The 12,315-nt window shown below is 37.9% G+C and overlaps 1 protein-coding gene across 1 annotated transcript in view; it reads left to right on the top strand.

Moving 5' to 3' along the window:
- The window catches only part of LHX3 (LIM homeobox 3), a 23,207-nt gene extending 11,108 nt beyond the window's left edge, over positions 1 to 12,099 (top strand). The window contains exons 2-6 of the mRNA XM_075323027.1: positions 1,489 to 1,660; positions 3,440 to 3,642; positions 7,339 to 7,490; positions 8,449 to 8,620; positions 8,901 to 12,099. Coding sequence (XP_075179142.1) covers positions 1,489 to 1,660; positions 3,440 to 3,642; positions 7,339 to 7,490; positions 8,449 to 8,620; positions 8,901 to 9,319 — 1,118 coding nt within the window. The 3' untranslated portion in view covers positions 9,320 to 12,099. The remainder of the gene's footprint in view (positions 1 to 1,488; positions 1,661 to 3,439; positions 3,643 to 7,338; positions 7,491 to 8,448; positions 8,621 to 8,900) is intronic.
- The last annotated feature ends 216 nt before the right edge of the window (positions 12,100 to 12,315 follow it).

Genomic DNA, 12,315 nt, shown 5'->3' with positions numbered 1-12,315 from the left:
ATCTCACATCTTCTATAGAACCGTCCATTATATTATATATAGCCGTTTCCCCCCCACCTTTTATAATCATCTATTGCGGTGTAATTAGTGATTGTCCTGAGCCCTTTGTGGTGTACGGGGCCGCGCTGCTCCTGGGTGGTCCTAGGTGAGGGGGTGATGATGGCCGCCCATTGTCTGCTCATTGGGGTACAGATCAGTGGCAGAGGGGTGCGGCTGCCACACACAGTCTATATTCCGGTACTCAGGTTTTGTTATTTTTATGTTCTTGCTTTGATAGCGCTTTACAGACATCATTATCATCTATAGGGTGATATATGTATTCGTTATCATCTATAGGGTGATATATGTATTCGTTATCATCTATAGGGTGATGTATGTATTCGTTATCATCTATAGGGTGATGTATGTATTCGTTATCATCTATAGGGTGATATATGTATTCGTTATCATCTATAGGGTGATATATGTATTCGTTATCATCTATAGGGGGATGTATGTATTCGTTATCATCTATAGGGTGATGTATGTATTCGTTATCATCTATAGGGTGATGTATGTATTCGTTATCATCTATAGGGTGATGTATGTATTCGTTATCATCTATAGGGTGATGTATGTATTCGTTATCATCTATAGGGTGATGTATGTATTCGTTATCATCTATAGGGTGATATATGTATTCGTTATCATCTATAGGGTGATATATGTATTCGTTATCATCTATAGGGTGATATATGTATTCGTTATCATCTATAGGGTGATGTATGTATTCGTTATCATCTATAGGGTGATATATGTATTCGTTATCATCTATAGGGTGATGTATGTATTCGTTATCATCTATAGGGTGATGTATGTATTCGTTATCATCTATAGGGTGATGTATGTATTCGTTATCATCTATAGGGTGATATATGTATTCGTTATCATCTATAGGGTGATGTATGTATTCGTTATCATCTATAGGGTGATGTATGTATTCGTTATCATCTATAGGGTGATGTATGTATTCGTTATCATCTATAGGGTGATAAATGTATTCGTCCTTTTTATATTATTATTCTTTTTTTTTATTTCCATCATCATCTCAGGACAGGACCAAACGAGAACTCACTTGATGATGACTGGATTCTGAGATCCCAGAGGCTTCATATTGGGAGAGGCGTAGACTGAGCGAAACGCTGCTTTCCTGCCTGCAGTCACCACCAGGGGGAGCTAGCCGTGTACACTGTTCATACAGGCTCTTCGGCTCCCCCTGGTGGTAGCTGCATGCGGCCAGAAAATAATATTTTAGAGGGATTGTCAGGATTGTTATTTTTCCTAAGCTTAGATTTTTTTGTAATGTTTAGTGGATATTTGGGTTCTGATCCGTAATTGTGCTATTTATTATCCTGGGACGCTGTGTGACAGAGCGGACGCACCAGGGCCAAGCTTTGGCTGGTATTCCTCCATCCCCTATAGGTGACATTTTTGCTTTTTTTGTTGCAGAAATCCCATTGTGTGCCGGCTGCAATCAACACATCATGGACAGATTTATTCTTAAGGTGTTGGACAGACACTGGCACAGCAAATGCCTCAAGTGCAACGACTGTCAGATCCAGCTGGCCGAGAAATGCTTCAGCCGAGGGGACAGCGTCTACTGCAAAGACGACTTCTTCAAGTAAGTGTCGCTGCCACCATCTACTATACACCTGTATGAACTCCGCCAAAGATGAAAGGACCCCAAAATGTGCATCTTTGCAAATCCCTTTATTAGGGAGTTTCTTTTCAGAAAGAACTCATTTGGAGTACAGCTGATGGCAGTGATCGGTCAACCCCTGTCTCCACTTCAGAGTGTTCTGCTTATTAGAACAATCTTTTGCAGTTGCTTACCACCACAGTTAATGAGACGCAGGAACTGAGCTGATCAATCACTGCCATCATCTGTACTCCAAATGAGTATGGTCTGATCTCAATGCTGTTGAACGCAAGCAATGGATCAGGAATATATATATCAAAACCTTCTTATCTCCAGTCTATTTGCTGTCTTCAGCCATAGTGATATACAAACAAACCCATTTGGAGTACAGCTGATGGCAGTGATCAGTCAGCCCTCATCTCCTCCTCTGAGTGTTCTGCTTATCAGAACAATCTTCTGCAGCCGCTTATCCCCACAATTAGTGAGACACAGGAGCTGAGCTTACCCATCACTGCCATCAGCTGTACTCCATATGACTATGGTCTGATATCAATGCAAATGAAAGCGAGTAATGGATCGGAAATGTATATAAGTGCCCTCTAAGCCCCTGCTTTTCCCCAGTGCATTTACTGCCTTCAGCCATAGTAATATTAGAACATACTCATTTGGAGTACAGCTGATGGCAGTGATCGGTCAGCCACTGTCTACTCCTCTGAGTGTAATGCTTACCAGAACAATCTTCTGCAGATGCTTATCCCCACAGTTAGCGAGACACAGGTCTGAGCTGACCCATCACTGCCATCATCTGTACTCCAAATGAGTATAGTCTCATATCAATGCAGCTGAAGTCAAGCAGCGGATCAGAAATATATATAAATACCTTCAAAGCCCCCGCTTATCCACAGTCTATTTCCAGCCTTCAGGCATAGTGATATACAAACATACTCATTTGGAGTACAGCTGATGGCAGTGATCAGTCAGCCCTTCTCCTCCTCTCAACCTTCTGCAGTCACTTATCCCCACACAGTAAGTGAGGTACAGGAGCTGAGCCAACCCATCACTGCCATCATCTGTACTCCAAGTGAGTACGGTCTGATATCAATACAAATGAAAGCAAGCAATGGCTTGGAAATGTATATAAGTGCCTTCTAAGCCCCTGCTTTTCCCCAGTCAATTTGCTGCATTCAGTGATGGTGATATATGAATACACTCATTTGGAGTACAGCTGCTGGCAGTGATTAGTCAGCCCATCTCCTCCTCTGAGTGTTCTGCTCATCAGAACAATCTTCTGCAGCTGCTTATCCCTACAGTTAGTGAGGCATAGGAGCTGAGCTGACCCATCACTGCCATCAGTTGTACTCCAAATGAGTATGGTCTGATATCAATGCAGATGAAGGCAAACAGCAAGCAGTGGTTTGAGAATGTATAAAAATGCTTTCTAAGCCCCTGAATTCCCCAGTCTATTTGTTGCCTACAGCCATAATGATATCAGACCAACTCATATGGAGTACAGATGATGGCAGTGATGGGTCAGCTGAGCACCTGTGTTTCACTAACTGTGGGGATAAGCGGCTGCAGAAGATTGTTCTGATAAACACAACACTGAGAAGAGGAGACAGAGGGCAGACCGATCACTGCCATCAGCCGTACTCCGAATGAGTACGTTCTGATATCACTATGGCTGAAGGCAGGAAATAGACTGAAGAAAAGCAGATAATTCTCAAACAGAACTCTGATTGTTTCCATTTTTTTTTATTTTAGGAGGTTTGGGACAAAATGTGCAGCCTGCCAACAAGGAATCCCCCCTACTCAGGTGGTGCGGCGCGCCCAGGAGTACGTGTACCACCTGCACTGCTTCTCCTGTATTGTGTGTAAGAGGCAGCTAGCCACAGGGGACGAGTTTTACCTAATGGAGGACAGTAGGCTGGTGTGCAAGGCCGACTACGAAACCGCAAAGCAGAGAGGTACGGTACTGTGCCGGCGACAGCGTCCTACAGGGGAGTAGCACCCCCACCTATTATTGGCTGTATATACTCAATATATAGATCTAGCCGTGACGGTGCACCCACTAAACCGCTGCACATTTGGGTCTGTGATTCCGAGAATGATGCTACATTCTGTAACTCCACATCTAGAAATGGCTGATACAAGGGAACAATAGAATATTTAAAGGGGTCTTCCTGGTTCCAAGATGCTATCCTAATATGTAGTAGGTATAATAATAATAATATTAGCAAATACCTCTAATTAGTAATGTAGTATAGTTCTCCTGATTAGAGATGTCTCTTACCTCATGTGCAGGGTATTGCAGCTTAGGAATCCATGGTTATAACCACTCATATAGTGACAGTCAGTTACTATTGGTCATAACCATGGATACCTAAGCTGCCGCAATGCCCTGCACATGAGGTAAGTGACATAGCTAATCAGGAGAACTATACTACATTTCTAATTGGAGGTATTTATTAATATTATTATTACAAATAGTACTACATAAGTGGGATAGGATCTTGGAGATGGCAAGACCCCTTTAATGTCCCTTTAAACATACTCAGCATGTGAATTTTTCTGCTATAATGTCAAAAATATTACTGGACAATTCTACACATACTGAAAGGACTTTGCTTTTTGTTAAAAAAAATACATAAAGTAATAATAATAATAATAATAATAATAATAATAATAATAATAATAAAAAAAAATCTACCTTCCACACTAAAAAATCTAATTAAAAAAATATAAAATAAAATAAAAAAATGTTTACTGTGAAAAAAAATATCATTATTTTTTTTCAAAGTAGTTAAACTTTTTATTTTATTTTAAAGTTTTTAATTAGATTTATTTGTGTTCTTTTAATGATTAGATTAATAAATATTATTATTAATAACAAATCATTAAAAAATCTAATAATAATTCTAATAAAAAATGAAATAAAAATAACTACTTTGATAATAATGATAATAATAATAATAATTATACCCCCTCAGACAAATAAGTCTAAAATAAAAAGTAAAAAATGTTCAACTACTTTGAAAGATAATAATAACAAAAATAATAATAAAGTAAAAAATAAATTTCATCTGTACATCTATTGTTTTTAAATTAGTTTTGTATTCATAGCACTTTGTTTCCAATGAAATTAAATATATATATATATAAATAAAACTTAAGAAAAAAATAGAAAATAAAGAAAGTTGTTTTATTTAAAGACATGAGTATTATAGTGTATATATATATATATATATATATATATATATATATATATATATATATATATATATATATATATATATATACATACATATACATACATACATATACACTGTGTGCAGAATTATTAGGCAGGTTGTATTTTAGAGGATTTTTTTATTATTGATCAACAACTCATAAATATCAGCGCTTAATATTTTGACAGTTGGGGGGTTAATATTTTGGCAGTTGGAGGGGTTAATATTTTGGCAGTTGGAGGGGTTTTTAGATTTGGCTTCTTAGGAGGATCTGTTTGTGCAGGTGACTATTACTGTGCAGAATTATTAGGCAACTTAATAAAAACCAAATCTATCCCCATCTCACGTGTTTATTGTCACCAGGAAACCAATATAACTGCACAAAATATAGAAATAAACATTCCTGACTGCAAAAACAACCCCAAACATGAGTGCCCAATATCACCCCCTTTCTTTCTGGTGACCCTCAGCAGCCACCATCCATAGATTCTGTCATTGCTTCATCTGTTACCATCAACATTGCGTGCAGCAGCCTCCACAGCCTCCAGCCACCGCAGCCTCCAGCCACCGCAGCCTCCAGCCACCGCAGCCTCCAGCCACCGCAGCCTCCAGACACCACAGCCTCCAGACACCACAGCCTCCAGACACTGCTCCCAAAGGTGGACTGTTTTCCCTCCCTGTAGTTCTCACATTTTATGAGGGACCACAGGTTCTCTATGGGGTTCAGATCAGGTGAACAAGGAGGCCACATCATTATTTTTTCATCTTTTAGACCTTTACTGGCCAGCCGCGCTGTGGAGTAGTTGGATGCATGTGATGGATCATTGTCCTGCATGAAAATCATGTTTTTCTTGAGCGATAGCGACTTCTTCCTGTACCACTGCTTGAAGAAGTTGTCTTCCAGAAACCGGCAGTAGGTCTGGGAGTTGAGCTTCACTTCATCCTCAACCCGAAAAGCTCCCACAAGTTGATCTTTGCTTTTCCCAGCCCATACCAGTACCCACCTCCACCTTGCTGGCGTCTGATCGGAGTGTTGCTCTCTGCCCTTTACTGATCCAGCCTCTGGCCCATCCATCTGCCCATCAAGAGTCACTCTCATTTCATCAGTCCATAAAACCTGTGAAGAATCAGTCTTCAGATATTTCTTGGCCCGGTCTTGAGGTTTTATCTTGTTTCTTGGTCAGAGGTGGTGGTTTTCGGCCTTCCTTACCTTGGCCTGTCCCTGAGTATGGCGCACCTTGTGCTTTTTGATACCCCAGTAACGTTGCAGCTCTGAAATATGGCCAAACTGGTGGCAAATGGCATCTTGGCAGCTTCACGCTTGATTCTCCTCAATTCATGGGCAGCTATTTTGCGCCTTTTTTGCCCAACACACTTCTTGCGACCCTGTTGGCTATTTGCCATGAAACGCTTGATTGTTCGGTGATCACACTTCAGAAGTTTGGCAATTTCAAGACTGCTGCATCCCTCTGCAAGACATCTCACAATATGGACTTTTCAGAGCCCGTCCAATCTCTCTTCTGACCCATTGTGCCAAAGGAAAGGAAGTTGCCTAATAATTGCGCACCCCTTATATAGGGTGTTGTGTCATTACACCGCACCCCTCCTCATTACACCGCACCCCTCCTCATTACACCGCACCCCTCCTCATTACAGAGAGGCACATCACCGGAGTTACTTCATTGGTAGTTGGCTCTCAGCCTATACAGCTTGGAGTAGGACAACATGTATAACAAGTATCATGTGATCACAATACGTATCTGCCTAATAATTCTGCATGGTGTATATATATATATATATACATATATTTTTGTACTTTTAAGTATATATTTTCTATAGATACCTACATCTATAGTTTAGTTTATGGCTGTAAAACACATCAAGCTATTGTTTTCTATTAGCGGGTCCATCAGAAAAACTAGAAGTCACTATTGTCCTAATTAAAATTACAGGGTTTCACTAGTCTAAAACAATTATTATAAAACAAATATATATTTAATAATTAGATTTACAATTTTAAAAATAGAAAATAGGAGTAAATTGACTGATTAAATAATTGATGGAAATTTATGAATAATGTAATTTTGAAATTATGTTAAAAAACAACAAAAATATGTGGTAACAAAATGAATTCAAAAAAGAAATTTATAAGATTAGAACCAAATGTTTGTAAATAAATTGATATAAAAAGGTGAAATTATTATTTTATTATTTTTTAGAAAAAGTAGACATTTAGTAATATCTTTAGCATAAAGGAAATTAAATTAGCTCATTTTAATATAAAAAAATAATAGAAAATTGAATTTTAAAGGAAATGTGTAAAATGAAATTCAGAATTTCTGTAAATAAAACTTTCTGTGTATTTCACATTAACATTACGAACACGAGACAGAATATTAGTATGTAATCATTCCCTGCCCCCATATATTACAGAAGCAGAATCGACAGCCAAAAGGCCAAGGACGACCATTACTGCAAAGCAGCTGGAGACACTGAAAAATGCCTATAACAACTCCCCGAAACCTGCCAGACACGTCAGAGAGCAGCTGTCATCGGAGACAGGCCTGGATATGAGAGTGGTGCAGGTAAGGAATGATCTGCATGTTAATAGGAAAATGTATATTAATTATATATGGGCAGAAAAACCGCCACTCACATAATACCGCAGGCAGTGCAGCTATTGAGATTACATTTCTAGTAGCTGAAGCTATTTTTTTTCCTTCTTTGAATTCAATAAAACAGAAGCTTCATAATTTGTATTTATTAAATATTTTTATTTTAATTGTATATTAAATTTAGTGATTTTTTTTGTAAAATTGTATTAATTATAACATATCACTATTATATATATAAAAAAAATATATATAAAATCATATTTTTATTATGATTTGATGGGGCAGTAAATAAAACTTTATTCGAGCATATTTTCAATTTTTATATACATTTGTCATTCTTCAGACTAAAATGATACGAGAATACCCGACACAAAGAACATCGTCAATATAACGACACTAATTCTGGGCAAAAAGACATAAAAGATAATAATAATAACAATAATAATAGTAATAATAAAAAATGTAAAATAGCTTTAATATACTAGTTTAATATAATTGTAAAAAAATCAAATTGGGAACTTTTTCAGAATGTAAAATAAATAATACTATTAAATAATAAAAAATAATAATAAAATCAAAATAATAGTAATAATAGTCATAATAATTATTATTCACTTATTCAGTACCATTATTTATCCATTTACATACATAAATAACATGTAATAATGAGGGTAAATATGACATAATTTTGACTGAATTTTTTTAATATTGATTTGTGTGTTTACAATTAAGTTAAGGCCATTTAAAAGATTTGAATATTTTATATATTGATTTTATTTTTTCTACAATTGATAAAAACAAAAACATCAATTTTATTGTTTTTTTTTAATTTGTTTATATGATTTGAATTTTAAAAATATTCTATAATGTAATTGTTATCTAAATACAAATGTATATTTGCTAATAATGATGATTTCTGCATTGCAAGGTTTGGTTCCAGAATAGAAGAGCAAAAGAGAAAAGGTTAAAAAAAGATGCTGGGAGACAAAGATGGGGACAATATTTCAGAAACATGAAAAGGTCGAGAGGAAATTCTAAATCTGATAAAGACAGTATCCAGGAAGAAGGTCCGGACAGTGATGCAGAAGTTTCCTTCACAGGTAGGTGTTGAATCGTTGATCGGGTACATTGACGATTTCCTAAAAGTCGTTGCAGACACGGCCAAATCTACAAGAGAAGTAGATTTTGCCCGATCAAGTGGTGATTGTTTCTCCACCATCCATGTGTGTTTTCTTATGTGGCATGGAGCCATCTAAAGCGCCAGAACCCGGTGCGCTTCTACCACTGCACCCTTTACAAAGATAGTCCTTGTCACTTTAATACTAATGCTGACCTAAAACATGAAGGCCTGCACTGATATTTTGTGTGTTTTCATTTCAGATGAACCCACCATCTCAGAAATGAACCATTCCAATGGGATTTATAACACTTTAAATGAGGCGTCTCCAGTTCTGGGCAGACAGGCTGGAAGCAATGGTGCCTTCTCTTTGGAACATGGTGGCATCCCAGCTTCAGACCAGTATCATGACCTACGGTCCAACAGCCCCTACGGAATACCTCAGTCTCCAGCATCCTTACAGCCAATGCCAGGCCACCAGCCGTTGATTTCAAGCTTGGCGTTTCCAGATGCTGGATTGGGAATAATGGCTCAAGGTGGGCAAGGAGTGCCACCTTCCATGAGAGTTTTAGGCGCAAATGGACCAAGTTCCGACCTCTCCACTGGTAGTAGTGGTGGATATCCAGATTTTCCTGCCAGTCCTGCCTCGTGGTTAGATGAAGTTGACCATGCTCAGTTTTGACACGAGACATGAACCAAGCTCCGATTTGTGAGTTAAGCTTGGAGGGGGGAGGGGAGGAGGTGGTCCTCATACTTTTACACTGGAAGGGGATGAAAAGTAAAGCATAATGCAATCGTAAAGCCTGGCTGGGAATCTATAGACGAATCTCTTCACGGCAAGGACTTTGGAGAACATCGGACATTCATTGAGGACTTCAACGTCCGGTTTGTGTCATCATAACTTATACATATTGGACTAAGAGAGACTTCTATGTGTCTATTACAAATCTCAGTGACTTTCTTCTGCACCTTTATCCTTGTGCTTTATGGTACCAATCATCTTCTGCATCGGAAACTCAACTTTTTGTCTTATTTATATTTATTTCTGGACCCTAAACCACTAACGAAACAAGGAAAAGAGACGGCATGACTATTATTTGTCTTTGATCTTAGAAAGGAAGCCATTTGTTATCGATTTTCCTTAGCCAACTAATAACGACCCATGAAGATCAGGGATGTTTTTTCAACCTTTCTTGGTTTTCTTAAGCTGGCCATTGATGCCAAGAAATGACCAATTTTCCCAATAAAAGAAACCAAGCTGAATGCGAAAGGTTATGTTGAGAGGGTGGACAGGTCACCAACTATCTAAGAAGCAATATTTTTTTTTCAACAATGGACAAATCAAGTCTGTTGTGATTTCGGACGTCAGATATCTAGGAGGACATGTGAATCCCATCAAAAAGATTGGCCTCACCGGTGGTTTTATAGGCTTTGTTATCAAGGGCTCCTAGGAGAGAAGAGGTTCAATGGACTCCTTACTTTATGGCATATGAAATCCAGTCTGTTCGGATTTCTGATGTCAAATATCTAGGAGAGTCTCACCGGTGGTTTTATGGGCTTTGATGCCAAGGACTGCTAGGAGAGAAGAGGTTCAGTGGACTCCTTACTTTATGGCATATAAGATCCAGTTTGTTGTGATTTCTGATGTCAGATATCTAGGAGGGCATGTGAATACCATCTAAAAAATTGGCCTCACCAGTAGTTTTATGGGCTTTGATGTCAAGGGCTCCTAGGAGAGAAGAGGTTCAATGGACTCCTTACTTTATGGCATATGATATTCTGTCTGTTGGGATTTCTCATGTCAGATATCTAGGAGGACATGTGAATCCCATCAAAAAGATGGGGTTCACTGATTGTGTGTTTATGGGCTTTGATGTCAAGGGCTCCTAGGAGAGAAGAGGTTTAATGGACTCCTTACTTTTTGTGATATCTGATGTCAGATATCTAGGAGGACATATGAATCCCATCTAAAAAATTGGCCTCACAAGTAGTTTTATGGGCTTTAATGTCAAGGGCTCCTAGGAGAGAAGAGGTTCAATGGACTCCTTACTTTATGGCATATGATATTCTGTCTGTTGGGATTTTTGATGTCAGATATCTAGGAGGACATGTGAATCCCATCAAAAAGATGGGCTTCACTGATTGTGTTATGGGCTTTGATGTCAAGGGCTCCTAGGAGAGAAGAGGTTTAATGATTTCTTACTTTTTGTGATTTCTGATGTCAGATATCTAGGAGGACATATGAATACCATCAAAAGGATTGGCCTCACCAGTAGTTTTTTGGGCTTTGATGTCAAGGGCTTCTAGGAGAGAAGAAGTTCAATGGATTCCTTACTTTATGGCATATGAAATCCAGTCTGTTGTGATTTCTGATGGCAGATATCTAGGAGGACATGTGAATCCCATCAAAAAGATTGGCCTCATTGGTGGTTTTATGGGCTTTGATGTCAAGGGCTCCTAGGAGAGAAAAGGTTCAATGGACTCCATACTTCATGGCATATGAAATCCAGTCTGTTGTGATTTCTGATGTCAGATATCTAAGAGGACATATAAATCCCATCAAAAAGATTGGCATCACCGGTGGATTTATGGGCTCTGATGTCAAGGGCTCCTAGTAGAGAAGAAGTTCAATGGACTCTTTACTTAATGTAATTTCTGACGTCAGATACCTAGAAGCACATGTGAATCCCATCAAAAAGATTGGCCTCACCGATGGTTTTATGGGCTTCGATCTCAAGGGCTCCTAGAGATTGGCATCACCGGTGGTTTTATGGGCTCTGATGTCAAGGGCTCCTAGTAGAGAAGAGGTTCAATAGACTCCTTACTTTATGGCATATGGGGGGCTCAATTTTCTGGGGGGACACAAGAGTTTTAAGCTATACCTCATCTCGAAGCTAACAAGTTCTCACCTTTGGCCAACCCCTATAGTCAATGCACCACCGTAAGGGAGTGTTGCGTCCTAGATCCTACTGGGAAACTCTCCTTTGCCCAAAGCTAAACATTTCAGGCAAGGGTCAAAATAAAAATAAAAAAAAATCAGTTGTGGAATTTTCAAAAATTAAGGAAAAAAACAAACCATCTTTAAATTTTTCACCATCCTTTTCGGTCAATGCAGCTGCCTTTTCCTATAGATGGCCATGGATATAGCTTATACACTATAGGAACACATTCTAAAATTGCACTTAAAATCTGTTGCCAAATAATAAAAAAAATTCTTAAAAAATAAAAAAAGGTTCTTTCTAAATCATTATATCCCCAGATTATCATCCTTTGATTTTTTTTTTATTTTTACAATACATTATTGACTTTATACTCTCATTTTTATATTAACGGTTCAGTTGTATCGTTTTATGTCGCTCTCTTTAAATACGGCAAATAAAAGCAATTTGGTTTATTGGTAAAAATAAAAAAAAAAAATCAGTATGTAAATCGTTCCTCGTCTGCTGAATGCTGTGGACTATGTGTATGTCAATGTGTAATATTTATTTGCTCCTTAATGATCAAACATTTCAAGACATTGAATAAATTTGTCAGCAAAAATGCTAATTCCGTCTCACTAAATTTACTGAGAAGAAATTACTTTATGGCTTCTTAGAAAACACAGTTTACAGCCTATAAAAACCTTTTACAAAATTTAATTACTTTTCAATATATTTTTGATTTCTTTTTTTTTATTTT

This window comes from Anomaloglossus baeobatrachus, chromosome 9 (assembly GCF_048569485.1).
Source record: "Anomaloglossus baeobatrachus isolate aAnoBae1 chromosome 9, aAnoBae1.hap1, whole genome shotgun sequence".
Classification (NCBI taxonomy): domain Eukaryota; kingdom Metazoa; phylum Chordata; class Amphibia; order Anura; family Aromobatidae; genus Anomaloglossus; species Anomaloglossus baeobatrachus.
The sequence above is the reverse complement of the archived record's forward strand: the minus strand, read 5'-3'. Positions and strand labels throughout refer to the sequence as shown.